The 25,022-nt window shown below is 40.4% G+C and overlaps 1 protein-coding gene across 4 annotated transcripts in view; it reads left to right on the forward strand.

Annotated features, from left to right (window-relative positions):
* The first annotated feature begins 5,400 nt into the window (after nucleotides 1-5,400).
* The window catches only part of LOC132771279 (L-threonine ammonia-lyase-like), a 36,566-nt gene continuing 16,944 nt past the window's right edge, over nucleotides 5,401-25,022 (forward strand). Inside the window, exons 1-7 of one of the 4 annotated variants that reach the window (XM_067466968.1) lie at nucleotides 5,401-5,683; nucleotides 9,264-9,290; nucleotides 13,033-13,363; nucleotides 15,105-15,221; nucleotides 17,597-17,838; nucleotides 20,711-20,876; nucleotides 24,264-24,360. In XM_067466968.1, the coding sequence (XP_067323069.1) occupies nucleotides 5,583-5,683; nucleotides 9,264-9,290; nucleotides 13,033-13,363; nucleotides 15,105-15,221; nucleotides 17,597-17,838; nucleotides 20,711-20,876; nucleotides 24,264-24,360 (1,081 nt within the window). In that variant the 5' untranslated portion in view covers nucleotides 5,401-5,582. The other 3 variants (XM_067466966.1, XM_067466969.1, XM_067466967.1) reach the window with 3 other exon arrangements.

The raw sequence follows: 25,022 nt of genomic DNA on the forward strand, positions 1-25,022 counted from the left end.
CTAGGTTTCCCATCACGTTTCCTATTCCTTCTACTTCGCCATGTAGGCAACTCTGCTGGTGTCAGCAGGAGGTCCACAATGGCCAGGAGCGCCCCCCCCCCCCCCCCAGATCTCTGCAGTCAGCTAGCTGTGGTAACAATAGCAACACAAAACCTGATCTGTCCCCATATTGCTGGGTTGAAAAGCAGAAGAAAGAGGGATGGCAGTTGCCTGTGGAAAGCTGACTAGTCCACATTGGAGCTGATTGTCCAGAGTTTCAGCCAAATCAAAAAACATTCCCCTACTTTCTGTAGCATGAGGTTTAACTGGTTTACCCTGTGATAAGGACCGGAAGTCCCTGGATATAATGCAGACATCTTAAGAGTAACTTCTTGGGCTATTGCATCTATGTAGATAAGGCCTTAATTATTTACAGAAATACAAAATACACTTGGGTCCCTGAGTTTTAGGGGACATTGTAAGGCCATCTCATTCAACTTCTGATAAGGACAGGAAATCAAAAGGTATAACATTCCAATATCTGGCTGCCCTGCCTTTGCTTGAATACAATGATCTGTTTGTTTCCACTGACACATATATTATCAAGAAGTTCCCCTTATTGTTATCAAACACCACTATCCCCCCCATAGAAGAGTTCTAGATAGGGATCTACAGTTTGCCAAGGACATCAGGCTGAAATGGTATAGAAGAGGTTAAGTCTTGGCCACCTTACGACGGGACTAACAGCAGCAAGGATCTCCTCCCCATGTCAGATCTTTGCACATTTTTATCAGGGTTTTATCTATATTTATAACAGAAATGGACATATAGCCAATATGCTGTAATCCCTGACCTCTGCTTAACCTGGGCTAACAGATAAAGTGCCCAGCTATTGTGCCATACTAAGAACCAGGCTCAGGCAATGACACAGGCACAAAGGAATTCAAACACCTTTGTTCGGTTCTGGAAAAGTCATAATCTTATCATCTCCAGGCAGCCAGAGAAAAAAAGAAGTAAACAACTGCCATATTTTGTTTTTACGCATATATATATAAGCTGTCCCCTGCCACGCATTGCTGTGGCCCAGTCTGTTGATATGGAAAATAAAGTAACGAGAAAGCCCTATTCTTGACCCACATCTTCTCCCACAGTGAAGGCATTGGTTTTCAGGTGGAAGGCGGTCCCAGTCGGGGTTGGCTTGATGCACCTTCCTCTTGGCATATTTCTCTCTTTCACCCTCCACTTGTGCCTCCTCGAATTCTGCAGCACTGCTGGTCACAGCTGACCTCCAGCTGGAGTGCTCAAGGGCCAGGGCTTCCCAGTTCTCAGTGTCTATGCCAGAGATTTTAAGGTTGGCTTTGAGGCCATCTTTAAATCTCTTTTCCTGTCCACCAATGTTCCGTTTGTAGGAGAACTCCTAAAATGGGCTGTCATGTGTGGATGTAAGACACCCTGAGGTAGGAGCCTCCTGGATGCGCCTTTCCTAGACAGGGGAAAAAGATTAACTTTGGGAAGAAGTGGAAATGACCTCTTCAGGCAGGAAGGAGGCAAAGAAGCTTGAGTGCACAGATCAAGGATGGAAATGGAGAGGTGAAACAAAAGGGCAGGCCTGCTCTGGAGAATTCCCTCTTACTAATCACTTTATACAAGGGTTGATGCTTCTTTGCTGCTGACACTAGATAGACAGAGGATTTGAATGAGATTATAGTGGAAAAAAGAATGGGGCCAGAGTTAGAGAAACAGTGTGACTTTTTTAAAATAAAAAGTTACCTGCCAATAAGTATAGAGAGCAAATATTTTGTCCCTATATTGTTTATATATATAATAGTGGTGAAAAGTTATCTGTTGCAAGAATTATGAAGGCTGAGACGGGACAATTAAAGGCAGTGGAGAACTAGATAAGAGGATTTTCCAGCAGCGATGATGTTTGGCAGGCAAGAATGATAGGAAGGCCAGGATAATAATAGCTTCTTTACCAGTTTATCTGTCATTAAGAAGCTAAACAGCTTCCACTATGGTCAGAGTTAATTTTAAATCAGCACCTTCTTGACAGAGCGGTCTATCACAATATCATTGCAATGAAACTTTGTGAAAAGCCTGACCTGATCTTTTTTTTATCATGAATTTTCTTTAAAAAGTCTTCAGGTTGATTTAAAAAAACATGAAAACTGGGCATAATCAAATAAATGTGGTTGGATAATATTTTGTACTGCCATTCATTTGAATGCCTTTGGGGCAGTACTGTATACTCTGCTTCAGGGGGAGCTGAATTGTTTAGTCTCTTTTTTTCATTCTCTGTGTTTAAGCAATACGAGAGTGCTTCAAGAAAGAATTGCTAACACTGGTTAACTTACCCATCTCCTGATCCAGTCAAAACATAGGTGTCAAACTAAGTGGTGTCAAACTGCATTAATTTTTCAGTGCATATACACCCTGAGCTACCAGGTGACACCTAGGGCAGCAGGCAGAATTCAGAAGTGCACCACAGGATGTATGGCAGACATCTATCTCTCTTGAAAGATAAGTAAATAGCCAAGAGAAGTTGGGAGGAACAGCTTTTTAATGTTTTTTTTATTGCTTTGGTACCCATCTAATACACAGAAATAAACTTAATTTATATACATCCATAAACCATTACATTTTGCCCCCCCCTTTTTTCCCCTCCCCCCTCCCTCCAACTTTACAAAGCATTTTAAAGTGCAGCCAGTCCAGGAGTGTGTCCATTTTCTCCTTTATCTGATCATTAGTTTTCCCTTCTTCAACTCATTTCACATATCTTAACCAGTTTTCTTTGATTCTTTGTATTTTTATAACCCATGGAATATCTTGTTGTATTATTCCCATAAGATCTGATTGTACTTTTTCATAAATGTATTCATTCTATCTGTCCATTGTCCATTTTTTAATCCTTCCATCCCAATGATATTACGGCATGGGCAGCTTTAACCATTGCCATCAAAGTTTGTTGGTTTTCTTTCTTCAGAGTTTGCAGAACCACTGTTCCAATTTCCAACACTCCCGGCCCAATGTACAAATTTACCTTGAATAATTCATTTATATGTTCTAATACCCTCTTCCAGAAATTCTGCAGTTCCTCACATTCCCACCACATATGTGTAAACCAATGGTTCTCAACCTTCCTAATGCTGCGACCCCTTAATACAGTTCCTCATGTTGTGGTGACCCCCAACCATAACATTATTTTTGTTGCTACTTCACAAGTGTCATTTTGCTACTGTTACAAATTGTAACATAAATATCTGATATGCACGATGTATTTTCATTCACTGGACCAAATTCGGCACAAATACCCGATATGCCCAAATTTGAATACTTGTGGGTTTGGGGTGGGATTGATTTTGTCATTTGGGAGTTGTAGTTGCTGGGATTTATAGTTCACCTGCAATCAAAGAGCATTCCGAACTCCACCAATGATGGAACTGAAACAAACTTGGCACACAGAACTTCCATGACCGACAGAAAATACTGGAAGGGTTTGGTGGGCGTTGACCTTGAGTTTGGGAGTTGAAGTTCACCAACATCCACAGAGCAGTGTGAACTCAAAAATGATGGATCTGTTGGCACAAATACTCAATATGCCCAAATGTGGACACTGGTGGAGTTTGTGGGGAAAGAGGTTTTGACATTTGGGAGCTGTGGTTGCTGGGATTTATAATTCACCTACAACCAAAGAGCATTCTGAACTCCACCAATGATGGAATTGAAACAAACTTGGCACACAGAACTCCCATGACCAACAGAAAATACTGGAAGGGTTTGGTGGGCATTGACCTCGAGTTCTGGAGTTGTAGTTCACTGATGTCCAGAGAGCACTGTGGATTCAAATAATGATGGATCTGGACCAGCATGAATACTCAATATGCCCAAATGTAAACACTGATGGAGTTTGAGGGAAACATACCTTGACATTTGGGAGTTGTGGTTGCTGGGATTTATAGTTCACCTACAATCAAAGAGCATTCTGAACCCCACCAATGACAGAATTGGACCAAACTTCCCACACAAAAACCCAGTGACCAACAGAAAATACTGTATTTTCTGATGGTCTTTGTCGACCCCTCTGACACCCCCCTCATGACCCTTCCAGGGGTCCCGACCCCCAGGTTGAGAAATGCTGGTGCAAACCATCCCTTCCACTTTTTACAATGCCAACAGTTTGAGCTGGACCCCTTTATCATATATGCTAATTAAGCTGGGCTTTTATGCCATTTTTGATCAATCTTTTTTACTAATTCTTGAAACTTTTCAATTTTAATGGTACTTACCCCCTTCGTTATCTTTTCCACCCTTTCCTCTGAAAATGTCCTTTCCTTATTCCATTTTTGTAATATTGTTCTAAGCATTATTCCTTTTGCTTCCACTATCATTTTGTATATTGCTCCCGCTTTTGACCTTCTTCCCTTTAGCTGTTGGGAGGAACAGCTAAAAGTTTGCCATTGCATCTCTCCAACATATGCCGCTGGAGGCCATCGCTTTAATCTGCCTCTAATTATTAGGCCACCCTGTCCTTTGTGTTCTTCAACTTTCAAATTACAGTAGATGTTAATTGATTTCCTTTTGTCATCTTTTACATCCTCCATACTTGGGAAGATAAAAACAAACAGCTACACCAGATGAGAATGAAAAAGTTGCAGGCTCACTTTCTTTGGTTCAATGTACCTTTGGACACCAGAGGCATGGAGGTCCGTAGCGGTCGTGATGTGCAAATCGGAGGCACTCCAAGTGGCCAGCTACTGGTCAAAGGACATTTAATCAACTACCAAGCTTGAAAACATTGTGTTTTGTTTGTTTGTTTGTTTGTTAAAAATGCAATACAACTGTTTGGCTTGCTCCTGACATGATAAATAAATACCTTTGAGCATCTGCTTGTTATGAAGCTGCTCCTCAGTCTTTCTGCCTCCTGGTCTTCATTCCCTCCTTCACATATTCCCGTTGCTTCAAACTCCTTGCGTGCCCAAGGTCAGCACTTTGAACTCTTTGGGAGGTCAATGTGTCTGCTATTTTTACTTATTTATTGGATTCATTTCCCTACCATTCTCCAAAAGAATGGTACTCAAGCAAATGTAAAGAAATACAGTACAGCAAATGTGAGAAAACAGATATGAAACATAACAATGCATCAGCGGGAAAGAGTAGTAGCCATACTTCTAATAGTTTCTTTGACAGCATCCACACAGCTGATATGATGAGCTACATAATTTTAATCGTTTTGTTTGTTTTATCTTTTCTGTGTTTTCACTTTATTATAAACAATGATATAAGGGACAATGTTCTCTAGTTCAGTGTTAAGTGTCTAAAGCTTTAAACATCCAGCTAACCAAACGCCAAGTAAGTATAATCCAGTCCCTGACTCAAATTGACAGGGACAGGTTGGTCTGCAAAATAATCTCTTTAAATAGCAGCAGCCAATACTCAAAGTCATTTCTTTGTCCCATCTTGAGTGGGAGGACAGTTTGTGGCAGCATATCCACCAGACAAGAGCATTTCATGTAGCTTCCTGCCCGTCTTGGAAGTTTTTGGAGAGGCAAGTTTAGCCCAACGTCTGGGAATTCCAGCGTTTCACTTACCACAAAGGAGTTGCTATGAATTTTGTTGCACAATTTCTCTACTCCAGGGCTTTAAGGAACCGAACTCCCAGAGAACGTATCCGAGAAGAGGAAGAATATGATCCTTTCTGGCAAAGGTTGGAGAATGTTGCCAATGTGATGTAGACCTAGACTCTTGCCCCCCTCCCACTTAGGAATTATGGACAGCTCTAGATTTGTATCGGGGGCCAAACCAGTAGCCATCACATCCCTTGGATCCTTCCTGCCTCCGTATGCTGTAGTAGTTGGAGTATTGCTTCATGTCTTTGTTTATTGCATTGCCATACTTTATAGGTAATAATCATAATGCTAATCGTAATACGAATCATAGTAAGAATAATATCAGCTCTGTGTTTTCTGCTCTTTTTTCCTCCGAATTTCAAGTCAGACTGCTTATTTTCAGAATGTAGAATATCTCATCAAACAGTTAAGATTCATACATTTATTTTACTATGCTAGTATGCTACAGATTGGAACAAGAATATATGCTTTCTTTCCCTTTCTGTGATTTGGATTTTTTTTCTTTTAATTTACATCTACGAAGCCCTTGCAAGAAAATATCGGAAGATATTGTCTCATGGACTGTTTCTAATGTTGCCCTTGAAGTTATTGTTACAAACCTGTTACATGTATATTTTGACTGGTGATTATGGACTATGTTTAACGCTAATTGCATTATAGAAGTGTCTGGGGTCATCAGTTGAGATTAAGCAGCTTTGTGGAAGGTTCACGACACTTTCTTGTCCCCCTCCCCTTGAGGCCATAGACCTCATCTTGCAAAAGCAATGAGGACAGTATATAGACATATGCCAAAGTGAAACTCCAATTTCCATCTTCCCAGTTGATGGAAGCACTATATGGGAGGCTACTCTTGCATAAATCCTATAGATTGTGTTGCTTTTTCCATAGTAACCTGAAGCAGAATTAGCACAGTACCCATGTAACATTTCATATACTGTACATTAAGCTGCAATGCTCTTTTCTGTGGTTAAGACTGAACAGCATGTGCCCATTAGTAACCTACCTTCACCAAGGCTCCCTGAATATTTAGACCTCATAATTTTGGCTGGTTTTGATGCTTACTATAATATACACACAGCCCATTCTCCGACTACCAGGAGACACAGTACAGCTGACTTCAGTACTACTATTTATGATTAATAACTTTATGTGTGGCTCTTAAAATTAATACAATTTTTAAAAAGGAAAATCAGTTAGACCTAGTTTCAAAAAGATGTCAGAAATTGCTTCAAAAGGTATGTCAAAATGTCAATATAAAACACAGCACTCTTATCCTGGTTTTTCAAAAGAGATGAAATTGGTAATTACACATCACATAGGTACTGAAAGTGACATGCGAGGTTATTCAAGGGGAAATGACTCACTAATCTCTTAGGCCTGGATAGTAAGAAATAAAAATGGACTGAGCCTGCTATTAGAAAGTGTTTCATTAAGAACAGAGGTGTGCAAAGTGTAGCTCTAGAGATGTATATGGTCTCCTACACTTGTTTCCTCCAGGTAGGGCAACTGTACTAGGAAGTTGTGGTATTTTTCTGTGGGCTTCTTGAGATTTTCTTAGTATTGTTGTTTTAAAAAATGCTATGAAGCAGCAATTAATGCTCACAAAAAATCTGACTTTAAGAGAGGAAACCCACTGGGTGACCTTGGTCTAGTCCCTGAACAAATCTTGCTAAGAAAACCCAGTGGTCGGTTCATCTTAAGGTCACCATAAGTTGGAAATGGCTTGACAGCACAGAACAACAACCTTCCAGTAATCCTTCAGTCTGAATCAAGAGGAAGATATTAAACATGCATTGATTTTTCTTTAAAAGAATGCAGGTCCTTCCTGAATGGGACATATGGTATTTATTAGGGCTGTGTGATTGATTTAAAAAATGCTTCAAAAGTCATGACAAAATTGGGAGCACCAACATTTCATTTCGAAAGTTGTTTTTGTTTTTTTTTGGTCGTGTCAGGAGTGATTTGAGAAACTGCAAGTCGCTTCTGGTGTGAGAGAATTGGCCGTCTGCAAGGATGTTGCCCAGGGGATGCCTGGATGATTTGATGTTTTATCATTCTTGTGGGAGGCTTCTCTCATGTCCCTGCATGAAGAACTGGAGTTGATAGAGGGAGCTTTTCCCCTCTCCCTGGATTCGAACCTGGGTTTAACCCACTGCGCCACTGGGGGCTCCATATTTTGAAAGTGTTTCTAAAGTATTGTTAGTGAAAATATAATGAGAGTAACGAAATTTCATTACTTTTTTGTTATACTAATTGTGCAAGTGGGAAAAGTTCAGGAACTCCTTCCTCCTTCATTTTTATAGCTATTGGGATGAAACTTGCTACAATGGTAGAACACATTTGCCACTGTTAGCCCATCAAGTTTCAGAATGTTTCCCTTATCCACGGAGTTCTGGGGAATTTTCAAAGTTCTTATAAACAAAATGCAAAAACCCCTACAAGAGCCATCTCCTTGAATTTTCTGTACAATGACACAAGATAACATGGGATCATTCCACCAAGTTTCAGAAATATTCATACATCTACTGATTTTAGGGATTTTTTTTTTAAAGTTTTAACAAAAGATTTTTTTAAAAGACACAACAGCAATCTCATTGAATGTATCTCACACTAACTAATAGAACTTCCATTTAGGGATTTCTTCCCAACCCAGAACAGAGATTTACTTACTAGAAGAATCAGTCAGTCCTCCTCTTTGCAGATTCAGCAGTTAGTTAGAACTCTGGCTGGTTGCTGTTATGGAGGGACACATCTCTTCCCGATCCTGATTAGGGCTTTCTGATGCTGAGTGGAATTCTGGGAATTGTAGTTTAGGGCAGGAGCTTTTGAATTCTCTGGTGTAAGGCTCCTTGGCTTCCCAAACTAGATTTCCCAGAATTGTGCTTTCTCGGTCTCTTTCCCACCAAACTCTGCTTTCTCCCTGCTGCTTCCTTCTCCTAATGGTGTTGTTGTTCATTCGTTCAGTCGTCTCCGACTCTTCGTGACCTCTCCTAATGGTGAGAGGCCATTAATTTAAAGAAGAAAGGCAACCTTTTTGGCTTTGCTTTGCTTTCTTGCTCTGAAAATGAAACAGACTTTGGGAGACTTCTGAGATTTACAAAAGTAAAACAAAAAAGTATTGGGTAAGATTTGATTCTTAAGTTTTTGGTGTTGGACACACCCACATGTCAGATATTGTGTTGTAAGTATGAATAATGAATTTGATGTGACTTACGACAACTAATGAAAAAATTGCACACCCCTAGAATTTATGAGTATACATGATGAAAGGGCATTGAATATGGAAACACATACTGTTAAATAAGGTGTGTAAAATATCCATTTTCTGGTTATGGTTAAAAGAAAGAATTACAGCAGGCATGGGCAAACTTTGGCCCTCCAGGAGTTTTGGACTTCAACTCCGACAATTCCTAACAGTTGGTAGGAATTGTCGGAGTTGAAGTCAAAAACACCCGGAGGGCTGAAGTTTGCCCATGATTGAGTTACAGGGTTTCTGGAGCAAAGGCGCCATACTAGGTCTTCCTGAATTTTTTTTTTTAAGAAGATTCTACTACATTCTTCTCAAGGAAATAATTTTTAGTGTTCATGTTCTATTCTTCTCTTTTTCTTTACCTTTATAATGTATCCATATGACTTTTCTATATTTTTTCTCCCCAGCCATGCAAAGAAGCTATTTGTCAAAAAGTAGGTTTTAAATTCACATTGCATGTTTTACGCATTCCACTGAATTAAAATGGATTAAATAAATATGTCTAATCTTTTCCCCTCACAAAGATGATAGTGTAATAATGGCAGCTTGTTTATTTCCTATCTTTGATCATAACAATGCAACTAGACACAAGCAAGGCTGGCCAGGGATAATCTTACTCACTTGTGCTGCTTTTGTGGGGCTGAAAGAATAAAAAAGAAATCATCAGAGCTGCAAACTATGTCTGTAATGAATGTAGCTCCTGTGCTGGTACGGTTGTACCAGGAGCTCCAACTTCTTTTCCTTTCTATCGAGTGTTTGCATGTATTCCAAAGTTCCATGCATTTTGCAATAAGGTGGCTTCCCTTGGTTTGCATTCATAGGGCCAATGACCCATCAATTATCATTATGTTCTTTAGTTCCGCCCCTTTTTCTGGGTTAAGGAGGGAAAAGGGGGACCTTAGTTCAGTTCACACAGAGAAGCCTTTCGTACAGGACGTGAATCAGTTCCACCTGTAGAAAGCTTCATCTTTTACAGCTTTGCTGGGGGGATCCAGTCCCACAGCTCTACAGACAACTACAGCATAGTCGTTGTTGGGGAATTTAGTTCCACAACTCTACAGCCAGCTCTTTGCTGGAGAAATACAGCTCCACAGTTTTACAGCCAGCCTTCGCTGGCAATTGAAAGCCTTCTCTCCTCTTGGAAATCTACTAAAGGACTCTGTTTGGTAAGGACCACTTGCGGCAGCCATAAAGCAATTTGGACCGGGTTTAGGGGCCCACGCCAGCAGAGCTTAAGCCAGATTGCCCAGGGAGGGGTCAAAGATTTTCCTTGTAGAAGGAAGAAACAGTTTATGAAGAAAGTTGCCTGTCCCTTGTGGATAAGGTTTAAGCAAGCCACCAGTTGATTCAAAGCCTTGAAATATTTGTTTGATTTAGTGAAGATTTAAGCAACAATAAAAACTTTGTTGAACTTTCTAAGTCTTTAAAAGAACTTTGTGTGGGGAAATCCGAAAGGCCTCCTGGCCGAGGCACCCCCAGCATCCCATTGGGCATTCAGAAAACATGTCCTGTCTACAGACTCTTTCACAGGCCCAGCGCGTGACAGCACAGCTCCCATCTTTATTTAGTCTGCTTGAATAAATTTTCCTTCTACACAAAATTATGTTGGCCCTTTGGCAATTTGTTGAATTTTCCGCCTTTTAATTTGAAGTGCATCTGTGAGTGCAACTACATTGTGGAATTAATACTCTCTGACATCACTTTAACTGTCATGACTCAGTGCTATGGAATTGTGGGAGTTGTAGTTTTACAATGTCTTTAGCCTTCCTTGCCAAAGAGTGGTGGTCCCTCAGCAAACTACAGATCCCAGGATTCCATAGCATTGGACCAAAACAGTTAATGTCATGTCAAACTTAATTACTTATTATACATTTCAGAGCCAGACTGGGTGGGGATGCGGTATGTGTATTTGAGTGCTGAATGCTGATTTTTCTGCAATAGATTAACAAAGCTGCATTTATGGACTCATTCTGTTTTGGAAAGTAGGTAGATCACGCTTATCCACATCTTTATGTCAAAGTTGACAGCAACATGAGAGAACCAGCTAGGATTTCTAACCACTGTTGGGAAGACCAGATGGGGCATACGAAAATCACCACACTGCCCTCTATTGTTGATAATGCTGATAGTGAATGCTATAAACATCATTGTGGGAGATATCAAATCTTTGTCATGCTTTGATTAATTGTGATGGAACATTCTAACAGTGGCTTGGATATCATTAATAACTATCAGTTTTGTGGCTTGTCTGAATAACCACAAACCTCTCTTCCCTTCAAACACACATTAATATACGAGGGGTATTTTTTAAGTAAGGTCCGTTGGAACATAAGTACACAATGAAAGTTTATTTCAAAAAAGTAAATTTATTTTCAGAAAGTACATACTTCACTCTATTTTTTGACATAGTTGCCAAGTTTGTTCAAACACTTATCATATCTCTGAACCAATTTTAAAATACCCTCTTTACGAATCCTTACTTCAACTGAAGCCACCAAATCATCTATAATCAAAGAAGGGCGATCGGAGCGGTCCTCATCATGGACGTTGTCACGGCCATCTTTGAATTGTCGTACCCACTTACGCACTTTGCTTTCACTCATAACAGTATCACCGTACACTTCACAAATTTGTCGATGAATTTCTGCAGCAGGCAGGTTCCTTGCTGACAAAAACCGTATCACTGAGCAAATCTCACATGCGGAGGGTGAGTTGATAGTCTTAAACATTTTTAAAGCACAGAACAGAACCGTACAGGTTAGCTACAGAGCGGAAACTGAACACAGTTGTTCCCGAGGCATGTCGGTACACAACACATGCGCTCGTTGCGGTATGCGCGCGAACTACTAGTGTCTACAACAAAATGGACCTTACTTTAAAAATACCCCTCGTATTTGGTGCTACCATATATTGATTCAGGCTATGGTTCTTTTGTGCTATAGAGATCAGATTCCCCCAGCCAGCAGGAGCATGTGGACAGTACTTATCTAAACTCCTTTCAAGCTCTTTCTGACTTGATTCGTCTAGCTCAGTATTTTTGTAGTTCAGATGCAAGTGGACCTCTGGCACTTGTCTGAGAGTGTTCCCATTTCCACTGTTGAGACCTCATGCCTATTTTAAATATGACTTGGCATCAGAATTGGAATTTTACAAAAGCAAAGTGTGCATTCGACTACGGAGATGAGCCCTGATCCCAAGGATTGCTGTACTATACAAGCTTCATGCCTCTGGTAACTAGTTCATTCTTGAACAGAACCCCAATATTTGTTTCTATGGAGTTAACAGGCCTCTGATTCCCAAGCTGTTTGATACACTGCAGGTACTATATTTTTTCCCATTAGCTTCATTTTTTCCTATCTTTCCTGGAAACTCCCTCAGGAACTACCAACAGTTCATGAACCACTGCATTAAATAGCAGTATTGTAGACCCCACTGAAATGCATCACTCCCCACAATGAATGATCTGTGCTGCTACATAGCTCAAATACTGCAAAATAATAATTAACTCTTAAATGTGCATTCTCTGGTGTGGTTTACTTATTGTAGCCATGGAAATCATATTGCTGTCATATTTATTTATTTATTTATTTTAATGTATTGTCGAATGCAATACATTAAAATAAATAAATAAATAAATAAATATGGCATTGATCAAATTGGTCAACAGTCGCCTTCTATTTATTTATTTATTTATTTATTTATTTATTTACAGTATTTATATTCCACCCTTCTCACCTCGCAGGGGACTCAGGGTGGATTACAATGTACATATGCATGGCAAACATTTAATGCCATAGGCACACAACATATATAGACAGAGACACAGAGGCTATTTAACTTTTCAGCTTTCATGAGGGTATTCTGGCCACCAGGGGAGCTGTCACTTCACCGACCATTTGTGACACTGATGGAGTACTTCCTCATTCTTTTGCTTGCTTGCTGGAGATTTTATGGCATAGTAAATTAGTTAAATTAGCCTCTCCACATAAGCGGTACCTAAATTTCCTACTTGACAGATGCAAATGTCTTTCGGGCTGCAAAGGTCGACAGCAAGCTACACAATAGATGGAAGCTCACTCTGCAGGTGAAATCTAGGTACAGAGTCAATTCCCCCTCTCTTTCTCATGCTAATTTTGGGTCATAACATCACTCTAGCTCTCTTTTTTTTCTTTTTAGGGATGAGAGCAAAGTAAGGAAACTAGATGCTCCTCCACACTGTGAACGCCATTGCTCTAAAGATGGGCCTGTCAGAAATGGTCACATTGGTCAACAGCCACCTTCTATCAACCCAGAGAGACTGAAAGATTTTGGCGAGGAAGATTCCCTAAATGGGGGAGTGAAGACGTGGGAAATGAAGATAATTGGTCGTAATGAAGAATTGCTAAGGGACTCAGTCATCCGCCCAGATAGGATTAGCCAACCGGACTACAATAAATCTATTAGATTTGAAGATATCAGCGCGGCAGCTTTCAAAATTCAGTGTGGAGTGCAGAAAACACCTTGTATGGTATGGTATTTGTTTCACAGTGAATATTGGCTGAGAAAATATTATAGTATTGTTTTGACCAGAGGCAAAAAGCTGCAGAATCTTTTAGGTCAATTCATAACTAAGAGAAGGAAAGATGTATAAGCACATCCAGACAGAGCCTAAAACACATGCCCACTAGGATTTTTGCATGGGGCATACAAATGATGCCCCACATAAAAACAAATGCATTCAGGGCAAAGCAGGAAAACCCTGCTTTGTCCCAAAGTACTTTGATAATGGAAAGACCCAGACCTTCCTGAAAGACCCGGGTCGAACCCGGTATGGTCGCTGTCTGGATTGCCCCCTTGGAAGTTCTGCGAGTTCAGAGGGGGCCGTCCATATAGCTCTCTTGTGTTTTCTGGATGAAATCAGCCTGGAACACCCAAGAGAGCTTGCACCTCCCCTTCAAAACCCCTCAATAATGGGGGTGGGTGGGTGGGTAAAATAATGTATTCAGCCACCATTAAACTGCTGCAATGACACACCAGGAGAAGGGGGAGCCAGGAACAATATTCCTTCTTCCCCATTTTAAGGGGTTTTGAGGAGGGGGTGTGAGTGTCTCCTTGTCCTCTGGGAAGGTTCTGGGAGGGCATCTGAACACACATACCCCCAAGAAATTGTGGGTGTTCAAAGATGGTGTGTGGGCTTTAACCAGGATGCCGTTGGGTTTAAAGTTAAGTGTGGAACTGCTCCCAGAATCTTTAAAAACAGTTTGAGCCTGAACTTATAAAATTTTCTAAATATTTCTTGATCTGTAGAAGACGTGAGCCAACATACATCTTTCATTGTTTAAGAGCTGAAATTATTGAATACTAGCTGTCCCCTGCCACGCATTGCTGTGGTCCACATGGGGGTTCTGTGTGGGAGGTTTGGCCCAGTTCTATCATTGGTGGGGTTCAGAATGCTCTTGATTGTAGGTGAACTATAAATCCCAGCAACTACAACTCCTAAATGTCAAGATTCTATTTTCCCCAAACTCCACCAGTGTTTACATTTGGGCATATTGAGTATCCTTGTAGTTTGGTCCAGATCCATCATTGTTTGAGTCCACAGTGATCTCTGGATGTAGGTGAACTACAACTCCAAAACCAAAGGACACTAGCCTCCAAACCCTTCCAGTATTTTCTGTTGGTCATGGAAGAACTGTGTGCCAAGTTCGGTTCAATTTCATTGTTGGTGGGGTTCAGAATGATTTTTGATTGTAGGTGAACTATGAATCCCAGAAACTACAACTCCCAAATGACAAAATATTTTTTTTCTGAGTGAAGGACATACATTGGGTTGTTAGGTGTCTTGTGTTCAAATTTGGTGTCAATTCGTCCAGTGGTTTTTGAGTTCTGTTAATCCCACAAACGAACGTTGCATTTTTATTTATATAGATGTGTCTCCTAGATACCTAATTTAGCCAAAACACTAGACACATCTGGTAACATGTATGTATGTATGTTACCAAATGTGTCTAGTGTTTTGGCTAAATTAGGTGTGTGTGTGTGTGTATATAATTGTTTTAAATTGTTGTTCTAAAATATTGTAAATTTTCCTGAAGTTTTAAAAGACAGTCAAATGCAGAAGCAGGGTAGAATGAATATTGCTAAACTGATGGATTTGTTGATCTTCTGGTCATTTCTCTTTTCCTTTCAACTGCAGATTATGTATTTAGTGTAAGTGTTGTGTATAATGGGCTGAACAGTATAACTCAGTACCATCCCATTGTTTTCAGTATTCTAGGCTTTCAAAGCAGTATGGAGTGGACATATATCTTAAAAAAGAGTACCTTCAATACACCGGATCTGTGAAAGAACGGGGTGTGCTTTACCTTCTAATGTCTTTACAACAGGTGAGAACACGAGTGGAGCAAAATTTCAGCACCAGAGAGAGAACTGGCTGTTTGCTAAATTTTATATCAAATGCATGAGATAACTGGCCTGAGTGATGATCCCTAACATCATCCCCAGATTTGTCACTTTGCCATGACATTGTCAAAACTCAGAATGAGATTTTCAGTGCCTCCTGATACTTTACAGTTCAGCAGGATTTCCACAAGTAAAGCTCCACTGCCATGCTCTGAACCATTCAGGTAGATTCTTCAGGACTTGAGTAGAAACTGGAAATGTGTGTCCTAATGAAGAAGATAACCAAAATGATCCAATGGGTTGAGCATTGGAGTTAGACTGCAAGGGACCGGGGTTATAATCCTTGCTCAGCCATGAAAACCCATTGTATGACATGGGACAAGTCACATTCTCTCCAGCCTTAAGGAAAGCCATTGACAGACATCCTTTGAATAAATCTTGCCAAGAAAATATTAGGATAATAAATATTAAGATTGTGCATGAACTAAGGACTATTAGTTCACCAATTTTAATGTACCTCTTGAATTCTTCATAGGTCAAGTGTATGAAACGATGTACTTTCACGTTCTCTGCTGCCTTATAGTGATCCCATGAATTCCATAGTGTTTTCTTAGGCAAATAATATTCAGATATAGTTTGGCTATTCCTTCCTCTGAAATGTAGCCTATAAGACCTTATATAATCTTTGATTCATGTACAGATTTCAGATGGTGTGTTTTTTTTAACAATTGATTTTAATTTTTGTATGTTTTTTTAATTTTATATTTTAATGTATATGTTTATTTTTATTATATGTCTGTTTTATGTGGCATTGAATAATTGCCTATTGTAAGGCCACACTGAGTCGCTTTCGAGGTGAGAAGGGTGGGGTATAAATACAGTAAATGAATAAATAAAATACTGGTCAGGGCTGACCTCACTAAGCTCCCAAGATCAGACAGAATCTGTTCAGCAAAACATATCCTGAAAGCATCTCTTTATAGTTATAGACTATACTAATGATTATATTCATATATTATTATTATTTTTTTTATTTAGTTTACTACGCTTCTATACCGCCATTCTCAGCTCAAGGGCGACTCATGGCAGTTTACAAAATGGCACAGTTCAATGCCCACAACAGTACAAAAATAGTTGAAACATTAAAAACATTTAACATAGATTTAAAAATTCATTACAATTAACATCAATAAACATAATAAAAAACCATAAGTCCTCCGCATTTCATTAATCAGTCATTATCCAGTCACATTGTCCAACTGTTCCGAGATCAGAATTTCATAGCTACACTGCGTTTGGGAAGGCCTGCTCATATAGCCAGGTTTTAACTTTTTTTGAGAAACGTTAAGAGGGTGGGGGCTGATCTAATGTCCCTGGGGAGGGCATTCCACAACCGAGGGGCCACCGCTGAGAAGGCCCTATCCCTCATCCCCGCCAATCGAGCCTGTGAAGATGGCAGGGCCGAGAGCAGGGCCTCCCCAGAAGATCTTAAATTCCTAGAGGGTTCGTAAGGAGAGATATGTTCGGACAGGTAAGCAGGGCCAGAACCGTGATTAGCATCATGTACAGCTCAAAAATATTATTATCCTATATGATATATCATTTATATTTGTGTATGTGTGTGTGTATGATGATCTTGTTATGGGTCAATGAAAATCCAGGAAAAAACTGTACAGAAAGCATTGCTTTCTGTGCAAAAGATTTTTTCATATAATGGGCCAAAATGGTGTGGAGGTGTAGGATCCCACAGTGATTGACATGTCATGCTGTGAACAGCCCCATTAAATGCAACTTTAAGGTTTTTCATTTGGTCTTTCTTTCTTCCTTCCTTCCTTCCTTCCTTTTTTTCTTTTATGATTCTCTCACATGCAGGCCCGTAGGCAGGATTTTGATTTGGGGGTGCTGAGTTTGATTCGGGGGGGGGGGGAGGGCTGAGTTTGATTCAAGGGGGGCTGAGGATCTACCCTAGCAAACCTTTTGTATCATTATCCCAGTAGCCCCATGCATATGAGATATATTTAGCATGGTGATCAGATCATGATATGAATAAACGTAACAGTTTAAATAATGTACCAGTAAGGCCTTCTCGTGGACCACCCTGACAATTTCGGGGGGGGGGGTGAAGCCTCTCAAGCTACATGCCTGCTCACATGAATCAGCAGCTTACAGTCTTCAACTCAGACCTGTATATTTAGGGGTAGATTTTGTTCTACACTTACCAACCCAGAGACAAAAAGGATCTATGGAAGGAGTGGTAGCTGTAGGCCCATTTTACGAATTGGCCTTGTCCTCAAAGTACCATCCAATGTATTAATTTATTAAACTAATATATTGTATTTTGGTCATTCGTGTCTTGCAGGATCAGCAAAGAAAAGGTGTAATTGTTGCTTCGGACAATAATTTTTCCATGGCGGTAGCATACCATGCCTCGGAGCATCAGATTCCTGTGTTTGTCATCATGTCCACCAATACCTTGCCAGCTAGAGTTAAAATGTGTCGCGAATACGGGGCCATGGTCATTTCCTATGGCTCTACAACAAGAGATTCCCAGCTCCATGCTAGGAGGCTAGCGCAAGAAAATGGTTATCTGTACCTCGAAGAGTAAGTGGACATTTTAACCCTTGTTTTTATTGAATATTGCACAAAATCACCATTAGCTTGAATTGTGCTTTCTGCTTCCACACATCATCATCTTAGCATGAAGAGACCATAGACTTCTGGGGACATAAAGCAAAGCTTTAATAGTATGTGAATGATCTTATGCCTTTTTTCCCTACGTAGATAGAGAAAAGTTGTTTTGGTTCTGGATTTTTCAAGTGGAAAATGTAACACATGCATTCGTCACAATAACAATCAGAGTTTTTTTTCCATGCCTTGGAATTTAATAATATTTTCCTTCAGCAAACCATGAACTTTAAGTGATAAATATCCAAACCTTGACATGGTTTATCTATTTGATGAAGAAAATGGATTAAACAGTTTCCAAATGCCATTTTGTACAAAAATTCCACTGATCTGTCATACTTCATGATTTTATAAATAGTTCCTAATTTTCCAACTTGATATAGCCATTCCCACTTTAGACTCTTGTTTCATTGTGTTTTTCCATGATCTACTTATTGAAATTGTTTTACCAGTTAAGAGGCTGCCTGAAAATTTCCTCACAGTAATGTCCTCCAGATTAGCGGTGAAGGTACCAGATTTGGGCTCTGAACAGAGTAAATAAAAACGTAAACTATTTTGGTCATTTCAACTACCCCTTCCCATTCCAAACTTGGTGGCACTGTGGGTTAAACTGCTGAGCTGCTGAACTTGCTGACCGAAAGATTGGAAGTTCAAATCCAGAGAATGGGGTGAGCTCTTGCTGTTAGCCCCAGCTTCTGCCAACCTAGCAGTCAGAAAACAAGCAAAGTAGACCAATAGGTACCACTTTGGCGGGAAGGTAATGGTGCTCCATGTAGTCATGCCGGCCACATGACGTCTTTCAGTGTGAATGTGCTCACGTATCCTTCCAATAATCACCATAGTTTATTTAAACTATACATTTTGGGGGAAGTACTGTGTGTATATGAATAAGAAAAAGTGAAAAGACTGGCATGGGAAAGGTGTGGGAAGAAGGACTGGAAATGTGAAAACATTGGAATGGGATAAAGCTAAAGGTTTCCCCTTGACATAGCATTTAGTTGTGTCTGCCTCTGGGGGGTGGTGTTCATCTCCATTTCTAAGCAGAAGAGCTGGCATTGTCCGTATACGCCTCATGTGGCCGGCATGATTGCATGGAGTGCCATTACCTTCCTGCAGAAGGGGTACCTATTGATCTACTCACATATGAATGTTTTCGAACTGCTAGGTTGGCAGAAGCTCAGACTAACAACAGGAGCTCACTCGATCCCGTGGATTCAAATCCCTGACTTTCCGGTCAGCATGTTCTCTAGCTTAGCAGTTTAACCCGCTGCACCACTGCCATCATGTTACATAGAGTCACCATTATATCTTATATGTTTTATGCAAGAAAGTCTTTAGAACTCTGTATTAAATTGCTGTTTTAAAAAGAGAGAGCTGTTCAACAAGTAGAGATGAAAACCGATCACAGGAGATTAACAGAATTGTTCGACTACTATTCTTTACCTGATTTGACATAACCAGTGACGCAGTTGAAATGGATTTGAAATTTGGGAGGAGAAATGCTGAAGATTTTGTAGGACCCCTTGGAGACTAATATGAAGTGGTATAAATTAAAAATGGCTAAAGTGGCAGAGGAATAAATTGATTTTTTTGTTGCTGATGGTCATTCTCTGGTGGTCTTCATTCAGGTTAGTGTAACAAGTCTATCAGCTGCTGTACAGAATGAGAACTTGAAAAGTTTGAATAAGCTATATGAAAAATTAGTAAAGTATGAAAAAAGCTAATGTCTGAACAAAATATCCAATAAAGCCTTGTATTGACCAGAGAGTTAACGATTATCAGTGTAGATATAGAGAACTAGGTGAAGCAGAAAGTATTGACGTCCTGTGAGCTCAATTCACCACAAAGGAATAGGAAAATGGAAATAAAGGATCATGTTGATATAATGCAGATGGAACACAGTTAATGCTTCACTGTATCATGGAGGCATCCAGAATAAAATAATTACTAGCTGCATCTTATAAAATATGACTGACTTCTAAGTAGTTTCCCTGAATTTCAGGGTTTTTTTTGGCTCCATTATAAAAATAACACATCATATTATGAGCTATGAGAGGACTGAATACAGATACCACATGTCTCCAGGAAATAGCCCCATAGCCATCAATATAATGTTGTCATAATCCAGGATGGGAGAGAACTTTTTTGAAGTTGACCCCGCTGAAGGTTTGGAAGGTTGACCTGGTAAAGTAATAACTCACAATGTGTGATTTCTTTGAGGATGAGAACCCCACCCTGCAGAGATTAGAATCCGAGTCATTATCTAAATAATATTAAAGTAATAATATATTACTTTACTTTTTAATTTTTTTAAAAAGTAAAGTAATCTATTCCCCCACAATAATGGAAAACAATATGAGATATGATATTTCATTTTTAATGTTGTTAGCCCCTTCACTGACTAATTCACATACTGAGAACCTATCAGTGTAAGCAATAAGAGTTCTATTTTTAAAATTGAGTATCTCTAGAATGTTATAAAAGAGGAACCAGTACTTAATTTTCGAATACGGGTGTCATTCCAGTGTTTTCTGTGTATATTGAGAGTTGGCAGTAGCATATATCATTGCCCCACTTTTTCACTCATCAACAAAATATACAAAAATATAAATGATACTGATATTTCCCTAGTATGAAAAAATGCATCAAATATTTAAGATGTTTCATAGCCTTAAAAAATTGACAGCATGCACACATTGCTTAACTTGTAATATATTTTAGAAAAATATAATTCATGTGTCTTGCTGATGAGCAAATCTTATTTGTGTCTTTCTGCTTGCTTTTGCAGACAGGACAGTGCCATCTATTTGTCAGGCTTGGGGACCACGGGACTGGAAATCTATGAGCAAGTGCCAAAACTGGATGCAGTGATACTCCCAGCAGGGGCTCAGTGTGGATTGTTAGCAGGCTCCGCTGCTGCACTGAAACATTTGAATCCACGTATTGCTGTGATTGTAAGTATCTGTGTTCTTTTGTTCTCGTTTGTGTGTATTACGAACACTGTGGATATCATATTACCCACTCAAAAAAATCTATTAGTATTATAGTAAACTAACTAAAGAGAAAGATGACATCTAGATGAAACCGCTGGGAGACTTCATCCGGAGTTTTGGAGTTGGGTGCCATCTCTACGCGGATGACACCCAACTCTACTACTCTTTTCCACCGGAATCCAAGGAAGCCCCTCGGATATTAGACCAGTGCCTGGTTGCTGTGTCGATCTGGATGAGGGCGGACAAGCTGAAGATCAATCTCAACAAGACAGAGGCCCTCCAGGTCAGTTGTACGTCTGACCGGGGTATAGGGTGACAACGTTGTGCTTGACGGGATTACACTCCCCCTGAAGACACAGGTCCTCCTGGACTCAGCGCTGATGCTTGATGCGCAGGTGTCAGTGGTGGCTGGGAGGGCCTTTGCACAATTAAAACTTGTGCACCAGCTGACTTGACCACGCCTTAGTTACCTCTAGACTGGGCTATTGCAATGCACTCTATGTGGGGCTTCCCTTGAAGATGGCCCGGAAACTCCAATTGGTCCAATGTTTGACAGCCAGATTACTAACTGGGGTGAATTACAGGGAGCGATCAACCCCCCTATTCAAGGAGTTCCATTGGCTGCCATTCATCTTCCAGTCCCAATTCAAGATGCGGGTTAAAGCCCTGAATGGTTTGGGACCCACCTACCTCTGTGACCTCATCCGCTACCACAAACCTGCACAATCTCTTCAATCTTCTGGAGAGGCTCTCCTTTCACCCCTTCCTCTATCACAGGCACGACTTGTGGGAATGAGGGAGAGAGCCTTCTCCACTGTGGCTCCCCGGCTTTGGAACTCGCTACCTGCTGAGATTAGGCAAGCCTCCACCCTAGCAGCCTTTAAGAAAGATCTAAAAACTTGACTCTTTCGATGTGCCTTCAAAGAGTGACCATTTAACCTGTTTACAGTTGTCCTCATGATGCACTTTCCCCTATCCTTAATGAAGGCCAAACACCACTATTCCTCCTTCTTGGCTCCTCCCTCACAAATACAAAATTCAAGACATATGAAATATGGATAAAAACTTACATTCCTGATCTCCAAAAATAAAGAAAACCCTAGGAAAGAAACTGATTGGAACCAAGTCGCAGAATATTTTAAAAGAGATAAAAAGAAAATATTGATTTAAGGAGGAAAGGAATATATACCAGGACTGAAAGAGGAAAGGAAGATGGGAGAGGGGGAAAAAAAGAAAGAGAGAGAATGAGGGAAAAGAGGAAACCTTTAGGAAGATACCCAGGAGTCAAAATACTTTTTTTCCTTTTGTTTTGTTTTGTTTCATTGCTGTTCCCCTTGCCTTAAGAATTTTAAATGATTTTAAATAAAATCTTCAACAAAGATTTTTTTAAAAAAAAGAAAAGAAAAGAAAATGAAGGTTCTTTATGTCGAGAAGAGGCTTCTCACTTCAGAAAACAGCAATGTGTACTAGAAGGGAAATGAGGATGAACTTGAAGTTTGCTTGCTTGTTGTTGTTGCTGTTCCTTCTGAAGGACTTCATCATAAAGGCCAGGCAAAATGTATTGCTTTACCTGATATCCAGGAGGAAAGAGAAGGGCTGCAGGGTAAATATATCACCCCACGAGCAGCTCCCTCTCAATGACACTTTCCCTACCACATGGAGTCAGCACAATGCAGGAAGCCTCCTGTGTTGGGGTGAAAGTGTCCAGCGATGCTTTCACCCTGGTTGGGAGTGGGGCCTGCCAAAAGTCATACGATGTCGTGTAATGTCTGGCATAGGGCTCCATCCTATAGACTGGGTGAAAGTATCCTAGGATGCTAAATTCGCCCTGTCTGATGAGGCTGTATGTGTTACTGAACATTTAATAAAAATGTTTGAACAGCACTACAACAATGAGGATCAATAGGAACCAGAACTGGATTCAAATCCAATCTGAGCCTGTGATTCCTAGGGCCCATTAACATTTCAGAATCATAGTGTTATTATTTTACTTGAACTGCTATGGTTCTATTCTGTGGAATTCTGGGGTTTGTAAATTGTTGTGGTGCTAGAACTCCCTGGCCGAGACTGTGAAATGCTCCTCCCTTAATCGCCAATCCCAAAGCATGAGATGAAACTAAGGGCCCTTCCAGGCAGACCATTTATCCCAGATTTTTCCCAGTTTTTAAATACCCACATTTGCATATACATACATAATGAAATATCTTGAAGGTGGGACCCAAGTCTAAACACAAAACTCAGGGCCCTTCCAGACAGGCCTTATATCCCAGGATCTGATCCCAAGTTTTCGTCTTTAAACTTGATTATATGAGTCCACAGTGCCAGGTAATCAGGGATAATTTATTTTATTTATTTATTTACTATATTTGTATACCGCCCTTCTCAGCCCTTAGGATAAACAGAAAACCTGGGATCAGATCCTGGGATATAGGGCCTGTCTGGAAGAGCTCTAAGGCAGTTAGAGTGGAATAATAAGGCTATAGTCCCTCATCTGATACTCATGTAGAAACCTCAGGGACTTCCTTAGGTGCTAGAAAAGGTTACTGATGGACTCCTAATCTAATTCAGCAGAGTTCTCAAGTTTTATGCTTATGATAATGTGTGGTTTCTGCAATATCAGTGTGAAGAATCCAAACTATACAATGAGCAGATTTGCAAGGGTCATTGGCTATATCACTGCAGCAGAGCTGGATGAGTGAGCATTTAAATGAACTCCAATATATATTTTTATCCATCTCCCCCAAACACACATTTTGCAATTGAAGTGATGCAATCTAACATCAGGAAAGCTGACCATATTGCTCAGCTTTTGAGGACCGAAAGATGTGAAGAACAGAACAAGCACTGTTATAACAGAGGGATAGCATCCTGGTGTCTTCCAGTTTTTTAAGGCTACAACTTGTATAAATGCTTATCAACCTCTGCAAGCAAAGTTCCTTAGTCTTAGTATATACCCCACAGCTATTTTCACCTGCCAAGTTCTGTAACAGTCTGTAACCACTGACAGTGGTTCCCTGAATATAGAAAATTGAAAAATCAGTGAAGGACATGAAGACTGGGTTGCTGCAAATTGTCTGGGAGCAACACACACCTACACATGGTATCACTTTGAGCCACAATTCCAGGAATGCTCCATTATAAGATGTGGGCAGTATGTACCCCCCCCCCCCCGGTGGTGTGTTTCGTTCAAGAATCACATTCCCCAAAGGCTTCCAAACTTGCAGTTCCAGGGTTAGCTGTGTCACACTATTCCCACACTTGAAATAATAACATTAAAGTTTTTTTGTGGAAATGTAGCGATTAACTGAACCCTAACACTAAACCTTTGTGTTGTGCACTCTTTTTCAGGGTGTGGAATCAGAGGGTTTCCCTGTATTGCAGCAGTCCTTAAAGACTGGGCGCTCTGTTGAAGACCAGAGCCACAGTAACTGTCAGTTCTACAAAGGTAAGAACATCTTTGGTAGCATTTGTGCTCCGTGACTATTTCAAGGAACAAGAGTGGTTCAGGTATCCTGTTCTTTTATGATGTCCACTATCTAAAAAACATTTGTTGTTATGTGTCATCAAGCCAAACTTATGGTGACTCTACCAAAATGGAATTGTTGGGAGTGGCTTATTCAAAGGCGGATAGCTTTTTCCTTCCTTTAGGGCTACAAGAATGTGCTTTGTCCAAGGCCAACCCAGTAGGTTCTTATGCTGATCAGGGATTATAAGCCTGGTCTCCCAGAATGCTAGGACCTTATCAGACACAGTCTTCTCTGCATCTTCTTCACATTGCCGAAATGGAGTCCCACTTGATGCAGGGCAACTTCCAGGAGGACTCTGTGAGGCTCTGTTTCAGCAGCATGGAGAAATGGAGCCCAGAGTGCCTTTGGATGAGTTGGGTATTCCTGACTCCTAATTGGAGAACAGAAGATGAAGCAGGGAAAGGATGGGGAAACATGTAGGATGGGAATCCATCCCAGAAGCCAGAGAAAGATATTAGGGAATGAAGGAGGACGGTTACCCCCTCTTTCCCCGCTTTCCCCTTGCCCATCTGATGAGTACTCTAGTCTAACACTTGGACCACTATACCACACGGGGTCTTTCTATTCTAATATGTTTTTG

This window comes from Anolis sagrei, chromosome 3, assembly GCF_037176765.1.
Source record: "Anolis sagrei isolate rAnoSag1 chromosome 3, rAnoSag1.mat, whole genome shotgun sequence".
NCBI lineage: Eukaryota > Metazoa > Chordata > Lepidosauria > Squamata > Dactyloidae > Anolis > Anolis sagrei.